The sequence below is a fragment of the Syngnathus floridae genome, chromosome 1 (assembly GCF_059516105.1).
Source record: "Syngnathus floridae isolate MCC-2025c chromosome 1, RoL_Sflo_1.0, whole genome shotgun sequence".
NCBI classification, from domain to species: Eukaryota; Metazoa; Chordata; class Actinopteri; order Syngnathiformes; family Syngnathidae; genus Syngnathus; species Syngnathus floridae.
In genome coordinates, this window is record NC_142413.1 from 4,377,091 (window position 1) to 4,399,117 (window position 22,027).

At 41.3% G+C, this 22,027-nt stretch overlaps 1 protein-coding gene across 9 annotated transcripts in view; it reads right to left on the bottom strand.

The window, feature by feature from the left end:
• ptprda (protein tyrosine phosphatase receptor type Da) overlaps positions 1 to 22,027 on the bottom strand; it is a 196,149-nt gene that overhangs the window by 35,456 nt on the left and 138,666 nt on the right. For 6 of the 9 annotated variants that reach the window (XM_088394236.1, XM_088394226.1, XM_088394216.1 and 3 more), the window contains exons 12-13: positions 10,685 to 10,830; positions 7,431 to 7,572 (exon numbers count right to left, since the gene is read on the bottom strand). In XM_088394236.1, coding sequence (XP_088250362.1) covers positions 7,431 to 7,572; positions 10,685 to 10,830 — 288 coding nt within the window. Of the gene's footprint in view, positions 1 to 7,430; positions 7,573 to 10,681; positions 10,831 to 22,027 lie in introns of all 9 variants that reach the window. The other 3 variants (XM_088394193.1, XM_088394186.1, XM_088394169.1) reach the window with 1 other exon arrangement.

Here is a 22,027-nt window from a genome sequence, read left to right on the forward strand (position 1 = left end):
ATGATGATTAGAAAAATAAATCTGATTGATACGGAAATGAACGGACAGGTTAATCAAAACACGACGGATGAAAAGTGATTTGGAATTCGCATTGATGAGGGATCTTTTCCAGGATTTCCCCATGAAAAAAAATGTACGAGGGGCCGTTCGGTGGTCCGTGGAGCTTTCATTTGTTTCCAAGCAGGAAGTTGATCGGCCTCCAAGCGAGCCAATGATGTGCTACAAACGATGATGGCCCTGGCTTTGAAAATGTCATTTAGACCACAAAATGGTGACATCAAGCTAGGGAATGTGATGGCAAATGCAATGCGGCCAGTCTCCCTCACTTTACAGAGTTACCATGGTGATAATAAATACAGGACGGGAAATTAAACACATTTGTTGGGTGCGATTAGCCGTGTGCGCGTCACAAAAACTCCGTCAGATTTTCCCCCCCTACAAGGCCAAGATACTGAAATGAAATCAGACTGCACTGTTCCTTTTAGCTTTGGCAAAAACTTGTGAGCCGGTAGTTAGCATTTCAAATGTAGCGCTTGAAAAGCTTCACATTAAAATAGCTGTTAGTCAAAGATGTAATTAACAGGGAAGCAAATCCCCCCTCCCTCTTGGTAGTTCTCGGTAGCTGAGCACTGCAATCTCAAGGACAGTAAGAGAAGGGCAGCTGCTGCTTTACACATCCATACTGTATATTCAACAATAGCTCGGCACGCTAAATGAGATGGAAGCGAGAGAAATGCTGAAGTCACCTTCTATAAAAGTGCTGAGCGCTGGTGCTTGCTATGAAAAGACCCCCAATGACAATTTGCACACATTAGCCACCGCCGTCGCTATCGGGCCGCATGAGTGCCAAGTGTGAAAGGGACGTTGGCTCCAAAAGTACCTCAGCGAGCAGATTCCCGCTAATGACAGAAGGCCACTGGACATAAACTCCGAGCCATTAGAAGATTATATCGATTGATCACTCATACGCAAAGTATGGAGGTGAACTCTCGGTTCTCGTGTACGACAACGGCGGTTGTCTGGAGTTCCTCCACTGCTAACGCGTGCGGGGGAGAATTACACGTTGTTAGCGTGTAGCTGGTTGAGTAACGGAATAAATCACTGTGCTTATATTGCTCTTGTTAGCTTGTTGTTGATCAGAATTCAACATTTCAGACTGTGATTTAGTTGCGCTTTAGCTTGAATTCATTAGAGCTCGGCAGAGTATGATTTATAAAAATCGACACCGATGTCAGCGGGTAACAACGCAGCTTAGCTCAGGGGTGCTAGTTTTTGGAAGTAGACGACTGGCGTCACATGACTTGGACTTGAGTCGACCAGTTGCTAATTTTCTGATTTCGGCGGGGAACATCGCAGTTTAGGCAGGCTTGCTAGTTTTCAAGGTGGAGGAATCGGGTCACATGACTTGGATTTGAGTTGACGTCATTTGCTAATTTTCTTATTTTGGCAGGTAACATCGCAGCTTAGTCAAAGTCAAAGTCAAAGTCAGCTTTATTGTCAATTTCTCCACATGCCAAAGACACACAAAGAAACCGAAATTTCGTTCCCCCCTATCCCATGGTGACAAGACATGGCTCACAACAGACAAACAAGTAAACAAGTATAACTAGCCAGGGTTGCTAGTTTTTAAGGCGAAGGACTTGAGTTACATGACTTGGAGTTGACTTCAGATGCTAATTTTCTAATTTCGGCGGGTAAGGTGTTGACTTCAGTTGCTAATTTTCTATTTTCAGCGGGTAACAACGCAGCTTTGCCAGTGTTGCTAGTTTTCAGAGGTGGAGGACTCGGGTCACATGACTTGGACTTCAGTTGCTAATTTTCTGACTTGTGTCTCGCTTGGTAGTATAAAATGCATTCCTATGCTGCACTCGGCCAACTCCCTGGGCGCTTTTGTCGTAGGTACGTGTCTTATCGCTGACAGGTGTGTGTAAATAGCCAATCTGCAACGAAAACTAGAGTTCAGAAAGTTGAATTGTGTTTCCGTATGCTGGAAGCGCTGCATTTGAAGCTTTCGCAACTCTTTCCCGAGAAACCCCCGTCAGTCAAATTGTGACTTGAGTTCCGTGGCTGTCGCACAAGAATTGGATTGTGTTTGACCCTCTTCCTTCGCTATAGTGGAACAAGACGATTCACCCCGTGCTGGCGAGGTTACTCTTCATCGAGAATCCCCGCAGGCTTTTGAAAAGCTATATTTGTTGGAAGTATTTAAGTGGCTACAATCCCCTCAGCTTGCCTCCGTCGAGGCTGTCGCAGGTCACTTGCTGGAGAAAAGCGTGTGACGAGACGCATTGTTTGCAAACTCTTTGCAGCCAAGAATGCGGGATTATGAATTCTTCCATTCTTAGACCGCTTTCTACACTGATCTGCCCTGAAGGTTATTCTTGCCCAGTTTAGGAATCAATCTGATTCTCCCTGCCCCTCCCCTGATATGATTTAAGCCTGCGCAGAAAGCAGGCCAGAAAACATTACCCGCCGAATGTGTCAGCAGCAAGCTATTTTTCGCCCCTTTCCACGCCGAAGCGTATCACTTCAAGTTGAGGGACACTGATCAAAGCGTTTTCCACGCTCAAAAATCCAAAAGGAGATAGGGAAATGTAGGCGGGTGCGAGGGAGGTGGGGGTTGCTAATCAAGTGAATCGTAGCACAGTGCTAACAAGGACGTCGTCTGGAATTGGCTCGTTTCATGGCTTGCAAATGCATTAGCTGACCTAGAATGAAATAGGAAGGCCACTTTCCGACGTTGCGGAGATAGGAGAGCTTCTCATTGTCGGTCTTTCCTCGGTTTGATAGCTCGCAAAACTGCTTTTTTTGTAAAGCCAGTCTTTCATTTTATAACGGGCTCTTCTCCCACCCAAATGCTACAGCTAGCTGTTTTACGAACAGATTAGCTTTTAGCTCGCAAAACAACTTTTTTGTAAAGTCAGTCTTTAATTTGTGTCTTTAATGTTTTACGAACACATTAGCTGTTATAGAGTCACCATTTGTAGCCAAGTGGGGCAGTGGGAAACCAATAAAATAAAAAAAGAAATTCCCAAAATAGAAGTCTCGCCGGATCTGAAGTTAAGAGGCCTCACGTTAGCGTGTTAGCCCGTTTTCCATTAGGACTCTTTCGTGTGGGATGTTAGCAGGCATGAATGACGAGTCCCCAAGAAAGCTTTTTAACATGATCAAATATTAAAATGTCCACGGCCGGGAGATTTTTCTTCCACTCAACTCGGGTGGAGACGTTTGCCTTTTGATGTATGCAGTAGGTGCTTGTCTCCGACTGATGATACGGAATTGTGACCCCAAAAGATGGCAACAACATTTTTCAAATGCAAAATGGTTGCCTTGGCTCAAAAAAGGTCGGGAAGAACCGCTGTCGATGTTTTGTTTGGGCGATTTTTATCAATCATTTGTTTCATCGTTTCAACATTATCGCAAACGTTAAGATAACTAAGTGGGTGGTAGAAAGTCTCATAGTTATCCAAAATAAAAAATCATACCCGTTAAGTAAATTATCCAAGAAGCTTCTGGAACGCCCCAAGCTTGCGAGGCGGAACAGCACTTAAGCTAAGAGCGGACCTGTTCCTCCTCACACTCGATTACAGCAAATTACAATTAGCTGGCTGAGCCAAATCTGGCACATTTGCAGCAATCTTTAATCGCAACATTTCCACCAGTTGACTCAAAGCGTTCGGAGAACTCAAGTCTTCGTCCGACCTTTCGGAACATATCGAACGGCTTATTTTTTCCCGTCCGCGGCGCAAGGTTGAATTGTCGACACACTGGCGTGCGCTTTATTAGAGCGTAGCGCTGAGCATTTTGTTCCCTCTTATTGGATTACTTAAGCGGCATCTTCCCAGAGCTGCTCCCCCGGGGGTCCTATTTGGGCTGCAGAAGCTCTTTAATCTGATTCCCGGCTGGACAACATGTGTAAGCGAGCAGCGCTGGCTTATAGCCGTACCTCGCGGCGTTATTTAGTCACCGCTTCTGCTTCTTGACTTGGCAGCAGCAACGTGACAACCGTGCTGAATTTGTGCAGAGCTACCAGTGAAAAGCGCACTTGGCCGAGCTAAAAATCAACTTGGGCTCAAGAGAAAACAAATCAATTAAAATATTCCGATAGATTTGTGAGAGATAGGGGATCCTAAGCGAGGGATAAAATAGGTTTGGAGTTTTTAGTATGGTTGGTTTTTATTTCATTTTGTCTTTTTTTTTTTTTTATTGAGTTTGAATTCATTTTTGGAGGAGTTTTTTTTTTTTTTAATGTAAGATTTTAGTTCCAGTATTCATATTCATTGTTTATTTCATATATGGGATATTTGTTGAGTTAAGTGCAAGGTATTTAAAAAAAAATCCATAAGTATAATTAATGAAGTTTGACTTTCCTTTTTCTGTGTGGACTTGGAACAATAAGGAAATAAATAAATAAATAAGTAAATAAATACATTTAAAATGAAACTCGAATAATCATGTTTTGATATGAACTGACAATAACCAAAACAAAGGATTTTTTTTCTACAGTATTAGTTTTATAAACATGTGATGTAGTTTCAGTTTTTGTTTGTTTTCAGCCTATTTTTGTGTTTTCTCATGAATTTTTTTTTTCAGTTTTAGTTTCATTAGTTTCCGTTAGCATGGAAGCAAGTCTCGACCAGCTTGTCTATTAAATTCATATTCCAACTAAGAGAAACTGGATAATTTGTTTTTTGATAACAAGTGCTTTCCGTGATAACGCGACGGGAGTCGGCTTGTTCTGACTCGCCGTCCCTCCATAGGCCTTTGCGACTCCAGCAGATGATTTTCCCAGCGACTGAGAGGTCTGACATCAATCTCGCCGGCGGCCGCTTGGTCTTAAATAACTCACCATAGCTTGCAGATACTGATTGGACCGCCTTGATTTACCATGTAATATTGAAAGGGGTGTTTTGTTTTTTTTTCTCCCCTTTTTGCCCAGTGAGGAGATCAATTTCCGCAGGACAGCAGGTCCCCATCTTTTTAATAAGACTAATGATTAGCTTGTTCATTTTGGATGTACGACAAGCCGAGTTTGGACCAAGATCGTTGTGGTAATTGATGAGGAATTCTTTTTAGTAACATGTATTCTAAATTAATATAGCTTTATTATTTTTTATTTATTTGTAGTTACCTTTTTAGATTTGTGTCATGTATTCTTTGGGGTTTAATTAATTCCTCGTTTGGATTTTTTTAATTAAAAAAGAAAAAAATCAAAAATTTCCATAGTTCTTTTATTGATGATATTTTAGTTGTATTTGTATTTTAGTTCATTTAAAATATCGCAGTGGCTTCTGATTTTTTATTTTTTGGGTACTATTCATATTTTGAATGCATTTTTTACACTTTTTTAGTTATTTTTTGTCACTTCCTTTTAAGTTTTTTTAAAAATCTTTTTTTTACAGTCTTTTCTCGTTCATTTTATTTTGACTTGTTGGCTTGCTTATTAAATAGATCTTTGTTTTCTTGGCCCCACATGGCAATGATGCAATTACACACTTGCGAGTGAAGCAAGCATGTTGTTGCATGTTATCTGATGTGAGAATGCACGTTTCTTGTTAAGTCTTCCCAGAATACAAACGAGGTTGCCTTTGCCATTCCCACTTGGTAAATAATGACAAAAGAGCGCTCATTTTCTCGGAATAATGGCCGCTCATGTAGTAGCTGCTGCGTCCATTGTAAGCAGAATGATCCACCTCCCAGTTTTTTTTGTGGTCGTTACAACCCCCACACACACGTACAGCCCCCCCCCACCCGCCCCGGCAGCCCTCCACCTCACCCTTCACTGGCAAAATGAAATTGATGCTTTCTGTTTTCCCGTCACAGGAGAGCGCCTTCTCATTTTCCGCTCTCTCTGTCGACTTGTACACAGCAACGTAAGTTTGTTGCTATTTGTGTGTGTGTGCGTGTGTGTGTGTGCAGGCAGGAAATGGCTGTTGACAGCATAATGGGGGTATGAGGATGCAATATAAATCCTTAATCATGCCTGAATCATGAACTCCAACAACCCAATGCACACATCATCCAGAAGCGAAGCTAGCTAGCCTCAGGGGATGTTTCCTTTTGGCTGTTTCCTTTAGTTTGCATGAAGATACACACAGTTCTTTTTATTTATTTTTCCGATTCTTGTCATTTTTATTCCTCTTGAGGCATTGCTGTTCATTCTTAAAAGTGGTTTCTGATTGAATTGTAGCATCATTTCCCAATGCCGGTACATCGACTGCATTACCAAAAAATATGTCGGTAGCTCTTTCTGTGTAATCTGTATTTTATTCAAATATTTGCGTTCATGTGCACGGAGGCGACAAAGGATTTCTCCAGTGCTCGCTCTCGTATGTGCTACAATGATGGGAAAATGAAAATGGCAATAAAGATGCTAATGCTAGTAGAGTAGCTTTGGTGTGTTATTTGTGCGCGTGCAAAATGTGCAAAATATTGCGGGATGCAAACGCGCCACCTTTTTCTACCAATCGGCCTTTTGTTAGCTCGCCGGGGAGATAAGGCGGCCGGTGATGGCGGGAGGATTGACGCAGACGCAGCCTCATTTGATGCTTTGTGTAATTGTGGCATAAAATGGCGCGCACTTCACTCAGGCGGCCGCTCTCCAAAGCTCCCCGTGCCATTCCAATCACATTTTATATACAAACAAAACAGATAAAATATTTTTTTTTGCTGGGCAGGGCAAGGAATATTATTTCGTGACCCCCATTGCCATCCATCGGTCTACCTTGGCAGAGGTCTGTGCTGCCTTTAAAGTTTTTTTTTTTTTGGGGGACCTACTAACACGACATGGACAAATGTCGATGAGACAGACTAACCATTCCATTGAGGTTTTTGTTACACACCTTAACCTTATTCCACAATCCCCCTTCAGACTTGGCAGGGGGCATTTTTATCATTTTCGTACATAAAAGCAGCAGTTTTGGCTCGCTTCACACGGTCAAGTCACAGCACAGCTAATTTGAAATCATTAAAAACAGCCGCCGGTGAAGGAACAGACGTCAATTTGCATAATTTAACTGGCATCTTAATTATTGTGTCAAGATGTATGCAAATGAGTTCAAATCCAAAAGAAACTTTGTCGGCTGACGGAGAATGGACTTATCACGTTATGCAAAAAAAAAAACCAAAAATTTGTGAAACCTTGTTCATTTTAAGCAAAAGTGACCTTAATGAGAAAGCTGGAGATAGTTCTGCAGTAAAAAGAAACATCATTCTTTCTTAAGATAAAACCCAGTGGCACCAAACACAATGAAAGCAACAGTGGACCCGAAATTGAACCCTGTGGAACTCCAGACGGGTTGGGCTGAATAGTACTAACAGTTCAGTCCACTAAATAAAATCCAAACCATTTGAAAACGACAATGAATGAGTTAACCCGTTGACTCAAAGTGTGTACTGAAAAACCTCCAAGCGGAATATCCTTGACGTACCACGTAAAACGGTGAGCCGGGTGGTCGCGCTGGTCTCGCCAACGCTGTTAGAAGCCACGCATTCGTATATGGCCTCGTCACGCGGGGTGCGCAGTGGTTGGATTCGCAGCACCGAGCCGGAGCCGTCATCGAACTCGATCACCTGCAGGTGCGAGAGACACGGTGTGTTAAAGGAGAATGGCGGTAGGGGGCCGAGGGGGTGGGGGGTACAACGAATGCGGGACCACCATTCACACACAGAACACACAGTCGGGACATTTGATGGCTACACAGTGTCACACTCTAGTGTTTTCCTAGATTTTATACAGCAGTATTCTTAAGTAAAGTACGGCACAGAAAAATTCAGTCAAATAGTTAACTATCTTTGTGCTTGTCTAACTTTAAGAATGGGCACATAGAGTTTAGAAGGCGAGTTATGTCAATTGCAAGGCGTCCCACACTCTTAAAGCTAACACTGGACATCCTGGAACAATGCGTGGACAAAAGACGATGAGGGCCACGCTGAAAAGGAATAAACAAACGAAAACATCGGAATGCTACGGCAAAAGTTAAGGAATTACCAGACAGAAGTCATCCTACAAAATTCAAGTTGTATTTAAAAACCTGCGGGAATGAAGACAATCCCGGAATCACATGGGGATGACGTGACTAAAGATACTGTAAGAATAATATATAAAAAAAAAAAATCTATAAAAATTCAGTCTTTTTTCAATATCTGTTTTTATTTTACATAAAAACATGGCAATTTTAGGAGACTGCTTCATTTATCAATCAAAAATAGTAATCCTACACGAACAAGATTTTTTGAGAATTTTTTTTAGACATTCCTACACGTATGTTCTGTTTACACTGGTTGAAACAATAAAGTTAGACATTTTCAATTAAGAAAGAGTCAAAATAAAAAATAAGATTAAAAATTACATCTAGAACAATGTCCAAGTACAATAAGATATATATATATATATATATATATATATATATATATATATATATATATATATATATATATATATATATATATATATATAAGAATGTATATAAATTAATCTACTGTCTTCATCCTACATATAAAATTAATCTACTGTCTTTATCCTCCTCATAATTTCCTTCTTTGTGTCATTTTCGGCGTGGCCCTAAAACCGGTTGTCAGACAGAAACGAAGCACAAACAGTGATTTGGTTGTACCAAAAATTGACGTAGCGCCACAGAAAGAGACAATTTTATCAGGACGGATGACACACAAAATGCCCACAAAAACAAACAAACAAAAACAGGACGGTATTTGTTATATTGTGGTCATGCTCCGCATTGGGTACTCACTGATGTCTAGAAAGCCCTGTCATAACTCAAAACTTGGGTTTGAACAAATAAAAACTTCTGCATTCACCCACTCACACATGCACTACTCCAAAATTGTTCAAGAGATTGGCGTCTGGGATTAAACTTTAGGATGAACCCTAAAATTCAATATAAACCTGACAGACGAGCGGAATTTGACCTCATGTAAACTGTTGTGGCCACTGAGTTCGAACAGTGGTGTCAAAACTACGACTCGGGGGCCATTTGCGGCCCACTGTCCATTTTAGACGGTCCGCGGCAAATACTAAAAATAAAAAAAATACAAAAAGGAATGCGAGTAGACATCTTGGGAAACTTTTTTTTGCCATTCAGTTACTGCAAGAGTAAAACAAGTTGCGGGATAAAGCACTGAAATAATGGACAGGTTTCCATTCAAAAGATTAGAGAAAATGAAATTAATAATCTCTTTTTGGGAGTAGTGTTCTCACACACACAAGCACGCTCAATAAGGATAGCCTCATTTAATACAATTTCAAACATTTTCTTAGCCATGCTCGTAAGATGGTGGAAGGCCAGGGAAATGTTTGTGTCAAGGGATGAACGTCGTCGACATGCCAAGCCATGCGATTCACTCTGATAAGATGTTAAAAAGCCATTGCAGAAATCCTGAGGGTTGACACAGGAAATGAATACAAGTCTTATCAGAGCTCTTCTGTCACACCTTTCACATGGAGGCGGAGGGCGGATCCGTGTTTCAGCCGGAATGAAAATGCAGTACGCTATATGGACAACCGTATCGTCGCCGTAATTGCCAAACCGGTGGAAGGAAATTTGAGGTGACATTTGGTTGAATATGCTTGTCCATGTGGAGTACATGTGGAGCAAGCTGCCATGAAGCAAAAGGAAACGATTAATCTGTTACGGAATTGAAATCATTTTTTACATGTAATAAGAGATTGGCTGTATTTATTTTGATTTGTTGAAACTCATGTAAGCCCCAATTTCGTGCTAGGTCAGGTTTGAATGCTTCGAGTAAATTATTAGCGTGTTGCTAACAAAATGATTGATTTTTTTTTTTGTAAACAAAATTTCTGCACGGCTGGCTGAGCATTTTTCCTCCTTTCATATGCCCAATAAGATCTAATTTCTATCGAGTGGATTATATTATTATATATTATTTATCATATTATTAGTGTGCTGTTACCAATATGTATAATGCAATTTGGGTGGTATGATGACTTTCTCCATTATGGTATTTGATGGATATACTTATTTTACACATTCACTTGCTTTTATTGAGCAAGAAAAATATGAAAGTAATTACATTTTATTTTTCAGTCAGTGCATTAATAAGGTCCATTTTTCTTGTTGATAGCGGTGGAGGCAGCAGAGCTTTTATTTTACTTGTGTGTATTACACAGTTGCTAACTTCATTGCGTCATGCTTAACAGTTGTGTTATTTTGCACTTCAATTTGTTTTGATCAAAGAGCAAAACCGATGGGAATTGTAAGTTTTATTTTGTTTCTTACAAACTAATCCAAAATTCAGATTAAGTTGTTAGTGTTTCATTGAGGACAATTTTGTTGTTTTGCTGTCGTGCTGCCCGCCAAAATAAAAGCAAATCAATGTTTTTAACTGCCTTTCAAGCATATTTATGGATATTTTCATTTTTTTTTCTTTCTTTAATCCATCAATAAGCTACTTTTGCTATAAACTACGCATTATGCTTGAACGGACCTCACGATTAGCGTTTCTCAGGCTCCGATGGACAAACTAGCTGCCGCGAACACGACATGAAACCCAAACCCGAGCGACACGCGTGTAAACAACAGCCGGCTTCTCCCTTGCTTTCGTGGCAGCTTTGAGGGATGGATTTGCGTTTGTGCTTGCAGCCCTCAAGCAGTGCAAAGTGTTTCTCAGCGAGCATTTTACATCAGAACAATAGACCTAATACCTCGAATCGCTGGTTGCTCACTTTCTTCCCCTTCTTGTTCCATACGATCTTGGGACGTGGGTCACCAGTGGCCTGGCAGATGAAGGAGGCCACGCCGCCCTGTACGCCCGTTTGGTCGTTGGGCGTTCGTAAAAACTTTGGCGGCGCTGCGGGAGACAGAAGATTCGATTAGACAAACACAATATGTATGAATCATTGTAGTACTCTTGAATATAACGTCACAAAGCCCGAGTGTCAGATTTATTGGAAGGTGATCTCCATCTGTCCTCCTGCAGGGGTCACGGGCCTCCTTTTATCAATCACTTTGCGGCAGGCCATTAGGTAATGCCCACCATCTGAAGTGGCTCATTTGTTTGTGAGCGTCGTGAGCGAAGACCAAATTAACCCGCAGGACTCGCCGATAAACAGACGGGCAGCTGGGCCTCCGCTGCTAGCGCAAATGAGTGCGGGATATCACCGTGACGTCTCTTCCAAATCGTCCACGCGCTAAAGATTCCACGTCATTTGGGGCCTGGCGGGAGCTGACGGGCAATTGATACGGTGAGTGTGGGGTGCAGGGGGAGATGGTGGTGGGGGTGGAACCCGGTGGCACAATGCAGTAGCGACCGAGGCGTGACGTGGAGGTAATGGCGTTTTCACAGACACGGCTGGCCAAATCGCCATCGCTCGCCCCGTTGTCACCGTGCCAGCACTGCAACAATACAGCGGACCCCGCCTATGGGTGCTTTCCCACTCGTAAATTCTTTTTTTCCTGTGCAACCTGAATTCACCATTTTAAAGAATATCGGAGTTTCTGTGCTCTTGCTGTCATGCCTTGAGATGCTACATGATGACGTCAAAGCTTTGAGTAATAGGAAAGTAGTACATAGTCATTCGTGGGCAAATACATGTTTTTTAAAATAGATTGGATTGATTGGACCATCTTCGTTTTTATTATTTTTTTCCAGTGATGGGCGATCGTTTCTAAAATCCTGATCATGTAAAGCCAAAGGATTATTATAATTAACCATTGCACAAAGCAAATGCGACGGATGCACTACACAAAACATTCAAATGTGAACAGTCACTAGGGAGAAAGTGCTCAAAATAATTTGAAACTAACTGAAAAGATTCCTACTAAAACCTGTGATGGTGTTTCCCAAGAGATTGAGAGAAAAAAAAAAGAGATTCAAGCTCCATCTGTTCACCAAAGTATATGTTCAGAAACATGGACATACATTTTAATTACCCCCATGAGTTCTTGTTGAACACCTTTGGGTCTGTTAAACTGCGTGTTAAGTTATTATTCTTAAAGAAAAAAAAAAAAAACTTGGATGAGGACCCACATGCTGCTTCACCCTGACTCTGATATTATTCCATGCACAAAGGAGGAATGATTGTTCAGCGCAAACGAGCTGCGTTGTGGCCAGGGCAATCTTTTCCAGTCACCTTGGATAATGAACCACATGCTGCTTCACCTCCATCATCCAATAAAATATAGCAGCCCGGTGGATTTTTTTATTCCTCAACGAATCCGATCGGACTTTTGTCTAAAATTTCTGTCGACCCGCAGCGTGTCTGGCGTTGCGCAACCTCTGCTGTTTTTGGCACGTGCGCCTCCATTAAAAAGTTTCTTTGATACAAGCTCGACCTACAGCCAAAGTCGGCGTCATTCATCAGCGTTTCCAAGTGGCCCGACGGGGCTATGAAAGCACATGAATCAAAGAGCGCCAATAAAGCCACTTTCAGTTCCATTCCGAGTTGGAGGGGGAGCCGGATTCATACAATCCCGCTGACTGACATGTTTAATTTCATTTGCATGAAAGGGGGCCATTTCCTCGCTGAATATTTAACATGCGGGGTGAGGCCGGGTTGCGCTGGCTGATAATTAATCCCGATGCACGCTGCACAATAACCGCGCTGCATTTTCAAGTGGAAGAAAAGAGCATTTAGGCGACGCCATTAACCTCCTCCGCCATCCTTTAGGCACGCCGATATTGATGAAGTTTCACCGAACGGCTAAAAACATCCACTCTGACCTCCCATTACAAATATGAGGAAACAAACAGCGTCGAGATAAACGGGCGGAACAAACGGTGGCGTTTTCTCGAGGGCTTGCTGCCGCCGCTCGCTATCTGCGGCATTGTGATAAAAAATGTGTCTTTTGTGACGCCGAGGGAAACAAACTCCGCATTGTGTGTGCTCACAAAGGGAGTTTTAGGCGCACAAGAAAAGGAGAGGAGCCGCGGCTTAATTAGAAGCGTTGGCTGACTGGAGTCGCATGTTGGGCTGCGATCCTCGCCGGAAACCCGAATCATAATTCCAATTAGCGAAGACTTGAAAGGGGATTGGCCCCTGCCAATGTTTGTTCATTAGCACAACGGGAATAGGACGCTGATTCACGGGTGCCACCAAAGAGACTTTGTCAACGAGAGATGCGTGAAAATCAGCATGCAAATACGGAATTGGGAAGAAATAGGATTTCAACATTTTTGGGGATCTTCAAAAACAAACACATCAACTTGACTCCAACACACAAGGAATTTAGAAATTTGGATGATTGGATTTTTTGGTGTCTCAGGAAAAGCCTCTTTCTGTGATTAAAATCTTGTCAACAATCACCTTAAACTGATTACTTTCTAAGATATATTGCCTTTCTCCAATCATCTGACAGGTTTTGGGTAAAAAATATCCACCACTAAGGTTGTACGGGAAATCTTGTCCGGTTCTCGAAGTCGGCCATTTTAGGCTCAATTTGGCCATTTCAAAAACAGACTACACGTAATTTGTGTGACTGCTAGCTGATTGGAAGCGGCAATACGAGGAAGACGCTAAATTGCAAGAAAATTGTTACTTATGAAAAGCAAATGCTTCAAAATTCAGATGGTGACACCTCGACACTTTGGAGCATTTAAGCTAGCACGCTTCAAATGCTCTCGTCCAACATTCAAGACTTTGCGAGACCCTCCGACAGCCGTCTCCGCTTTCTCTACACTTTGCAAAGGAAAACGAAAGAAAGGAAAAACTCGTTCTGCCCTCTCACGTCTTCATCGCCCTCCCCCCGTGGGACACATTAGCGCGCTAGTGGGATCCAGTTTGTCACTTAATAAAATGGCCCACTCAAACAGATGGCTCTAAAAGCTGCGAGGAGACGAGTTACAAAAGCAGACATGAAAAGACTCCACTTCCTGCCATCACGGCGGAAAGCAAACGCTAACATAAATATTGAAACACGTCTCTGTTGTCACAATGCCCAAAAATTGGGAGACTTTCATTTGCCTTCTGGTTTTTGTAAACCAAGAGAGAGCGGAAAGAAGGAAATTTGGATTTGTTTGTTTTGCCTCTTTAATAATAATAATAATAAAAAAGAGCGGAGATAAGTAATTCTAATTGTGCAGGCTGCTTGGTAGTCGGCACAGTCTCTTGGCAAAAAAAAAAAAAAGGGGAAGAAAAAAGTTAATTATCTGATAGGATAGGCAGCGGCAGCCTGGAACGCAGCAAAGGCATTTGTGTTCATTTTGTTATCCACTAGGCAATGGAACGATTCATTAAATGGTGCGAGCGCTTCAGTATAACCACTGCCAGTTATCATGCCAGGGCTGCACATTTGTGGTGAAGAAAAAAAAAATTGAGATACCTCAAGCTGACATTTTCTGAACATAGAAAAAAAAATGGGTGCACTACCATGTGGCCTGAGTTTATTATTCCTCATAAACTAGCCAAATAAAAAAGTAACAATTTTGCAAAACATAGTCAAAATCATTTTGATATGCAGCATTCATCCATTTGAACCTTGAAATTCACATAAAATGGCCAACCTGTTCATTCCCCTGCATGTTTTTTTTTTTAGATTTATTTATGTGCCCTGTCATTACACGTCCACCCAATTTTTGTAGCCATCAGGAAAACTGGTTTTACCCAAAGATTTTTTCGAGTTTTTGGTCGGTCATGTTTGATGAGAAGTCATTTTCACACAAATATACAAAAATAAAGTGCACATGTTAGTTTTGACAATTTTTTTGCCATTATATGCATTATATATAAGATAGTTGTTGCTTTAATGCATAGACGTACCACAATTCTAAAACTTCATCATTTCAACATTTGATGAATGAAGATACTTGATCTTCCTAATATCCACAAAGCCCAACAAAAACTCAAACGTGAGAAAGACTCTCGTAACTCTCGCGAACAACCCTAACTAAAATTTACTCCTACCTGACATAAGGGACACAAAATCCACAGTAATAAAAATGACAGTTTAATTCACCTGCCGTTGTCTTGATGTATGTAAAAGTGACACTTTGAGTAACAGCTTGCTGTCTAAATTTTGTACATTTTGTATGAGCGGCACTTCAAACCTGAGCGAGGGAGAATAAAACGACAAAAATAAGTGCCGAGGTTGTTGCAAAATGCCGCGAGGTACGTCGGCGTTCCGGTGAGTTAACGGCTTGATCCGTTTTCTCACATAGATTAAAGGTTAAACGGCGAGCTGGCACGGGGACGAGGCTGTTCATTAATGTTTGCACCTTGAAGGCGCTCACATTAACGGAAAGCGCCGAGCCCAAAGCGAAAACCGTGATTAATGCCACACGCCGAATTAAAATACTAAAAATACTTTCATTACCATTCCAAATGACAACTTTGATCCAGAACCAGTCAATGTAGCAGACAAAAATGTTAAAGATTTGTGTTTTTGGCATCAGCGAAAATTAAATCCAAGTTTGAAACATAAAATGTGGTTGGTGGCCATCTCTAAAGAAAAGACGGCCATTTTGTTTGGAAACAAACCAGAGTAGCTTTCAGTGTCTATGGATTTGGGGTCTGACGAGTCGTTGCCATTTTGTATGGACAACACTAAATTGCAAAAACATTTGTGTTTTTATCTTGGTGACCATGTTTACGGACAATAAACAAAACACAAACCTCTAAAAGTCGAGTTTGAATATTCCGTCGCCAAAACCAGTTTGACTTGGCTGTGCTAAATTTGTTTATCCCAAGGGGACCCACAAAAAAAATTCCCATACCAAAACAGATAATTTGGGAATTCTACTATTTTGTTTTTACCGCAGCCAATTTCCGTCATTTCTGGTGGCCCTTCAAAATCAAACGTATGCTAAATTTGAACATATAGTACAGACGTAAAACGCCGATTGATCAATATTTTAGCTTTTATCATTTCATGTAGGTGAAGAAGCATTTATGGCTCACCACAAAACCCAAAAATCTTATCAATTCTGGCTTTTACTGAACTCGATTATCGTTTTGAGAGTTTCAACGAGCGTCATACACACGCCACGCGACTTGACGCTTCTTGTGATGTTGGTCTACGTCTAAACACGTCTTTTGAAGCCCCGCGTCAACAACATGCCGCGCAATTATCTCTAAATGCCGCATGTGGCCTGTTATTAACTCGCTGAATGGCGACCTCTACGGCAAGGGTATTATTTATGGCCATTTGGCTCGTCGTATGGATCGCTCAAACTCTCCGCAAAGAATGGCACAAAAGCCGAGCAATTTGGCCCCCGCCGTGTGCGATCCTCCTACCTTTGAGGAAAGCAAATGGTGGCCAATAAGCAAATGGTGGCCAATAATACCGACACACTGTGCAAATGCAATGCAATTAAAGGCCACCTCACACTACGTACCCTTTTTATCCAAGTGCACTTACAAGTGAAGCAATTCCACCATGAAGTGACATTCATGTGCGTCATTTTGACAAATAAGGTATCCAAAAAAGGGGACATGATTTCAAAGTTGCATTGCGTACAGGCAGTTTAGCCATTGAGCAATCGATACGGACTTCTGAAATTAGAAATAGGTTAAAATTACCTAAAATATTGGTGTTATAAGGGCCTGATCTATTTAATTTGGTGGTATTAGCTTTTAAAAATGGTGGGAACTCAGCAAAAATGGCAGATATTTTTATACACTTTAAAGACAATGATGTAATTTTTTTAACGGAATATTAATATATAAATAAAATAAATAATAAGAACCTAAAAATTTTTTTTCAAAAAAATGAAAAGAATTTAAAATAGCAAAAAACAAACATAAATCTGTTTTTTTGAAATTCCCCTGTATGTGATAAAGTTAAATACTAAAAAACAAATAGTCATATCTGCCTGCACGTCATATTTTTTTCATTTTGTCAAGGGAGGAAAAAAAAGTTATTCTCTTTGTTTGATTTTTTTTTTTTTTTTTAAACTAATATGCCAATTAATCAGATATTCAAATTTTATTCTCCCAAATATCAAAACCAGTATCAGGCTAAAAAAAAAAACATGATTTTCCCTACCAATAAGAAAAAAATAAATATATATCATTATGCAGCCTACCATTTCTATAATCATCAGCCAGTGTTCACATTTTGAAATGATCCAGGGAAATCACAGGTGAGCTATTTTCTGAACAAGCCATCCAGGTGGTGACCCCTGACCTAAACCTTGTAAAAAGCCATACTTACACTCCTAAGTGATATTTCAGTTAATGATCCAATTTTATGTTTTGTTTAATGGTAGCTGAATTTGTGAACAGCGAACTGCAAATAGTAACATCTTTTTGTCTAGAAGACTAAAATGGCACCTTGTGTGGGAAGGTTGCCACCCTCGTTTGCTCTCCTCACAAAGCGTGTAAGAGCACTTGGCCCGAGGCCGCCGCTTTGCTTTCACTCCAGGTGTCCTCAGATTTCAACTCATTGCACTGATCTCGCTGCATTTGTGCAGCCCGTGCCATTCCGCAGGCGGCATTGGGAGCAGGGGAGGGAGGGGGTTTAATGGTGTAAGCCATTCGTCTCCGTGGATACCGCCTCGGGATTGTCGCCTTCCCTGAGGGCCGCGAAAGAAAGAAAGCTCCGCCTCCACCGAGCTACCTAAAAGCAGCCGCCGCCGCCGCTTGACGCACATCGTGAATCTTAACGCCGCCGGCTCCTCTTGTCACAGTCCATTTACATCGGGGCGACGTGATGGAGTGAAGTACGTCTTTGGAGAGCTGTCTTTCTCACCTTCCGCTCATTCACGCACTTTATCTTACTTTATCACTTTTCCCCGTCAGCCCGCCCCCTTCTCTCTTGTTAGTGCTTTCTCCTCCGCTCAGTGTTGACATTTTGGGAGGCCGAGATGTATTTATTAGGCTTTATTCGTTAGTTGAAAGCCTTCACTGAGAGGTGAAAATCATTTCCATTTCCACTATTTCTATTTGAATCCAGGCCAAATTTCTAAGTGCCCCGTCGCGCAATAAAAGACGGAATATACATTAACGCCCAGAGCCCTTTGACAGTTATAGTGCTTGGCTGAGCATCCATCAAAACGGGTTTTCCCCATGTCACTTTTAATCTCTTTACTTAGCTGGTATAACAAACAATCGTCATTATTTGATTCATGCTAACATGCTAACCGGAATAGGTTAGCATGTCTGCTACGCAAGTCAAATATTCGGGAATTTGATTCTCGGCCTTCCTGTGAGGAGTTTGGGTCTTTGCTGGAGAAAACCCAGAGAACCTAAAAAGCAAGTCCAACAGACGGGTTGAGAATCCCAAAATGTTGCCATAAATACATGAAAGTGACGTGTGTCCACATTCTGAAGCGCTGGCCCCCGCTGTGGATTTGGGAATCCTTTGAACCGTTAAGCTCCCGTGATAGCAAACAAGCCGGCTGACATATTTAATCACAAACTTTTACCTCCATGTTTGACAATCCCTCCACGAAGATCCCTTTAATCCGTCCCCATCTCCCTCCCAGCCTCATCGTTAGCGCAGGGTGGTGCCGGGCGACTTTCAAGCTGCCTGGATTTGTGCCCACGCGGTATTTCTTTACCTTACAAATAAGATCCGTTTCACCTCGAAAAAATGTCCCACGCCCGGCTGTAGTAGGGAAACGTTTTTGGCTTCTGTTCTCAGGCTTGTCTCTTTATTAAGCTCCACCATGCTACAAAACTTTGTAGCTATTTATTGATAGCTTGTACTAGCATGAAATTTGTGTTTCTATAAAGTCTTCGTGTCGATTTGAGTGTAGTAAATTTCATCAACCCATCAGGCTACTGCTCTGCATCTATAAGATGGGGAAGTATTGATTAGCCTATAATTAAATTGTCTACCCAGCAAGATATGGATTAATAATCACCCCACTAATACCCTGCCCTGACATTTTGCCGCATCCACTCGATACTGCTTACAGCAACGTGCCGATAAGGCTCGCAATCGTTTGTCGTCACGGTCAAGTGAGACGAATCATGGTGGTCTTGACTTTTGGATTTGAATCCAATGCATCTCCGATACTGTGTCGTTTGGAGTTTAAAATATGCTAGGAAGTCTGATTAGACAAAGAAAAATTAAGAATCCCGAGCCTGAACACAACAGAGGAATCTCAGACTGAGATTGAAAACCTAAAATTCCAACAAAAATAAATCGTTATCTTGGTGGCCTCCATTGGCAAGCGACATCTGAAAATGTCTTTACATGTGCTTTGTCATGATCTGTTGATTGGTTGTCAAAGTCATACTAAAAAGGACATCCTGGTACAAACAACAGTCCTAAAAATACAGAAACAAGAAGGCAGCAAGGGCGTTTTGCCACATCACCGCTTCAGCTTCCTCGCTACCATCTGTGAGCTCTCCTTCTTTGGCATTTTCACAAAGCCCCCCCCCCACGGTCCTCTTCCATTTCCTTTTGTTTGCTTGCTTTAATTAGCTTATTTTGTGGCGACTAACCTCCCAGCGCTTCATTACGGCGGCCAGTCGCGGTTAAAGCTCCCAACGGGGCCACTGGGCGAGATAAAAAGTTGGGACAAAATATGATAAATGTCACGCACAGGCGTGCGCAATGCAACACAGAGATAGTCTAATGGCTCCGCAGCTCGGGAGGGACGGGGAGAGGCTGTCAAGATGGCGACGTGATAAATCGCACTGGGGTCCCTGTGAGGACTGTGAGCAAGATGAAGAAAAAGCAAAGGATGACCACAAAATGGAGTCTAATTCATTTGGACTCGGGTTCTCCGCTTGACAAATTCAGTGCCGGGGAAGGAAGGGGAAAAAGCAAAGGGGAATTGGTTTTCTTGGAACCATTGCGCTTTCTTCGCGTTGGTCGGAACACGCGTTGATTTTGACGAGGCTTTTGCACCTGTTGGATGATTCATGGTAATGGGCTTTCCGACGAGCTACTCGGTGAAATAAGTAGAGCTGTGCCATTCCCGGAAGATCTTGATGCATACATGTGACAACCAAATTTTGAAATTTTGGAATTACAGGTTCCATTTTATGACATAATCGTCAACCTGGCTATCATGCTCCACCCACATGCAATGATGAAATGTCAAATGTCGACTTAAATTTGATAATGTATATAGTATTGTAAACACTAGTCATAAATTGTAATTATTATACCAATATTTAGTAATAATTATTCATAATTAGTCATATAATTACTCGTAATTAGTTGTATATAGTAATGAAGTTCAATTTACCTAGAAAAAAAAGATGAATCATTTCTTGTTGCAAAATTTCGTTCTAGAAAAGTCTTGCAATAGCTCAACGTAGTTAAAATTAAGATAATTACAACACTCATGTACCAAGAAATATGACGCATGCAGGCACACTATATTTCCTTAAATGGGCCAAATTTCCCCATTGTGTGACTAATAGAGGTTATCATATAAAATGACACAGCGGGCCAGATTTTGTCCCCGGGTCTTGAGTCTCCCAACTGTGGTTTGGCAAATCATCAAGTTTCACTAGCAAGCTTTGTCCAAAAGTGTTGAGGACTTAAATTCTTTGTGGCTCATATTTGGCAAAGGTCATTCATGTACGTGATGACTTTTGTTTTTGACACACCTCTAAAATTAGCCAAAATTGTCAATTGGCTCGTTATAAAACTGCAAAGCTGTCAGCATTTTCATCATGTGATGATGTCATTTTATACAGGGCGGCTATTTCAGCTTGGCTCGTAACCAACCGCCTTGAAATTAGCGAGCGGGGGGGCGACAATGGGATTTCCACTGGAGCAAACGTTCGGCGAGATGACGAACGATCTCGGTGGAGTGGCGAGAATTACACCAACGTCGATTTGACCCCGTCGCCCTGCTCTTCTCTGGGTTTAATGCCATTAAGAAGAGCGGCAAACACGTACTGCATATGTGTGTGTTCATGTGGGCTGCTCTTAAAAGAACATACCGAGCGTTCTTAATGTGTGTGTGTGTGTAAGGCAATACACTCGAATCAAATTAGCATGCGGGCAAATTAAGCAGAGGGATTTAATTTGAGCTGTTGTAAAAATGCTAATTTCGGTATAGCCCCGAAGCTCATATGCAAATACAACACTACTTTACAATAATTCAGATTAGGCCATGCATGCATAAAACACACACATTACAGCTCGCCGTCATCTGGGGAATAGTGGATCATTAGCCTTCGGACTAGCTGCGAGCTTATCCTGCTGCGCTAACATGTCGTCATCGCGTGCGTTTTGGGAGCTGTGTAGCGTCCTTGGCAAAAACGGAACGGCGTTGAATGATATTTTTGTTGTGTTGTTTTGCTTTCCAAAAGCAAAAAAAAATTGATATTTTTTGAAAATTTTGAATTTTTTTTTAAAAAAAGAGCATGGGTCAATGAGACCAGCTGAAAAATGTTCATAAAAATACAGTTGTTGCCTTGTGAATGATTTTTGTATATTAACCATAACATTATGAAATTTTTCCCCAAAAAATTGCTTTTGTTGAAAATTGTTTAAAAAATAATTAATTCTAATTAAATCAAATAAATAAAATTATGTTGATGTATTTAAATGTGTGTCATGTCATATATATACAATTTTATTTGACTAAAATTTCAATGCAATACTCCTTTGGAGCACCAAATTTTCTTGGTGTGAGGATTTACTTTTAAGTTTACTGCATTTGCAGAAAAGAACTCAAATACGACGAGTTTTTCGTCCCCGTGCTAATGGACAACTTTTTACTGCAGGCTCGAAAAAAGAGAGGGCCGACACGTTACATAGATTTGCCACTTAAACGTGCTAACGCCCGCGCAGGCTAACGGGAAGCATCGATAGCAATTGACGACTGAGAGAGAGACAAGTGGCGGGCCAATCAATTAAAACACTTTTCTGCTCGCGGTCTGACAGAGTCCACTGTGGCATGTGGTAACTGCCGCTCAAAAAAGGGTTATCTGAGGAAGCAGTCGCACAGAAAAGAAAAAAAGGTCAAAGTAGAATTACAGATTCAAATTTTAATGTAAAAACGTTGACAAAAAATGTCTCCGCGCAACAAAATTAATTCACGATAACAACAGAAATGCACTTTGCCTGTAATGTTTATTCATTTTTTTAATTTACCTGATTACAATAAGAATATTTCAATGCCAGAAATTTTCTTT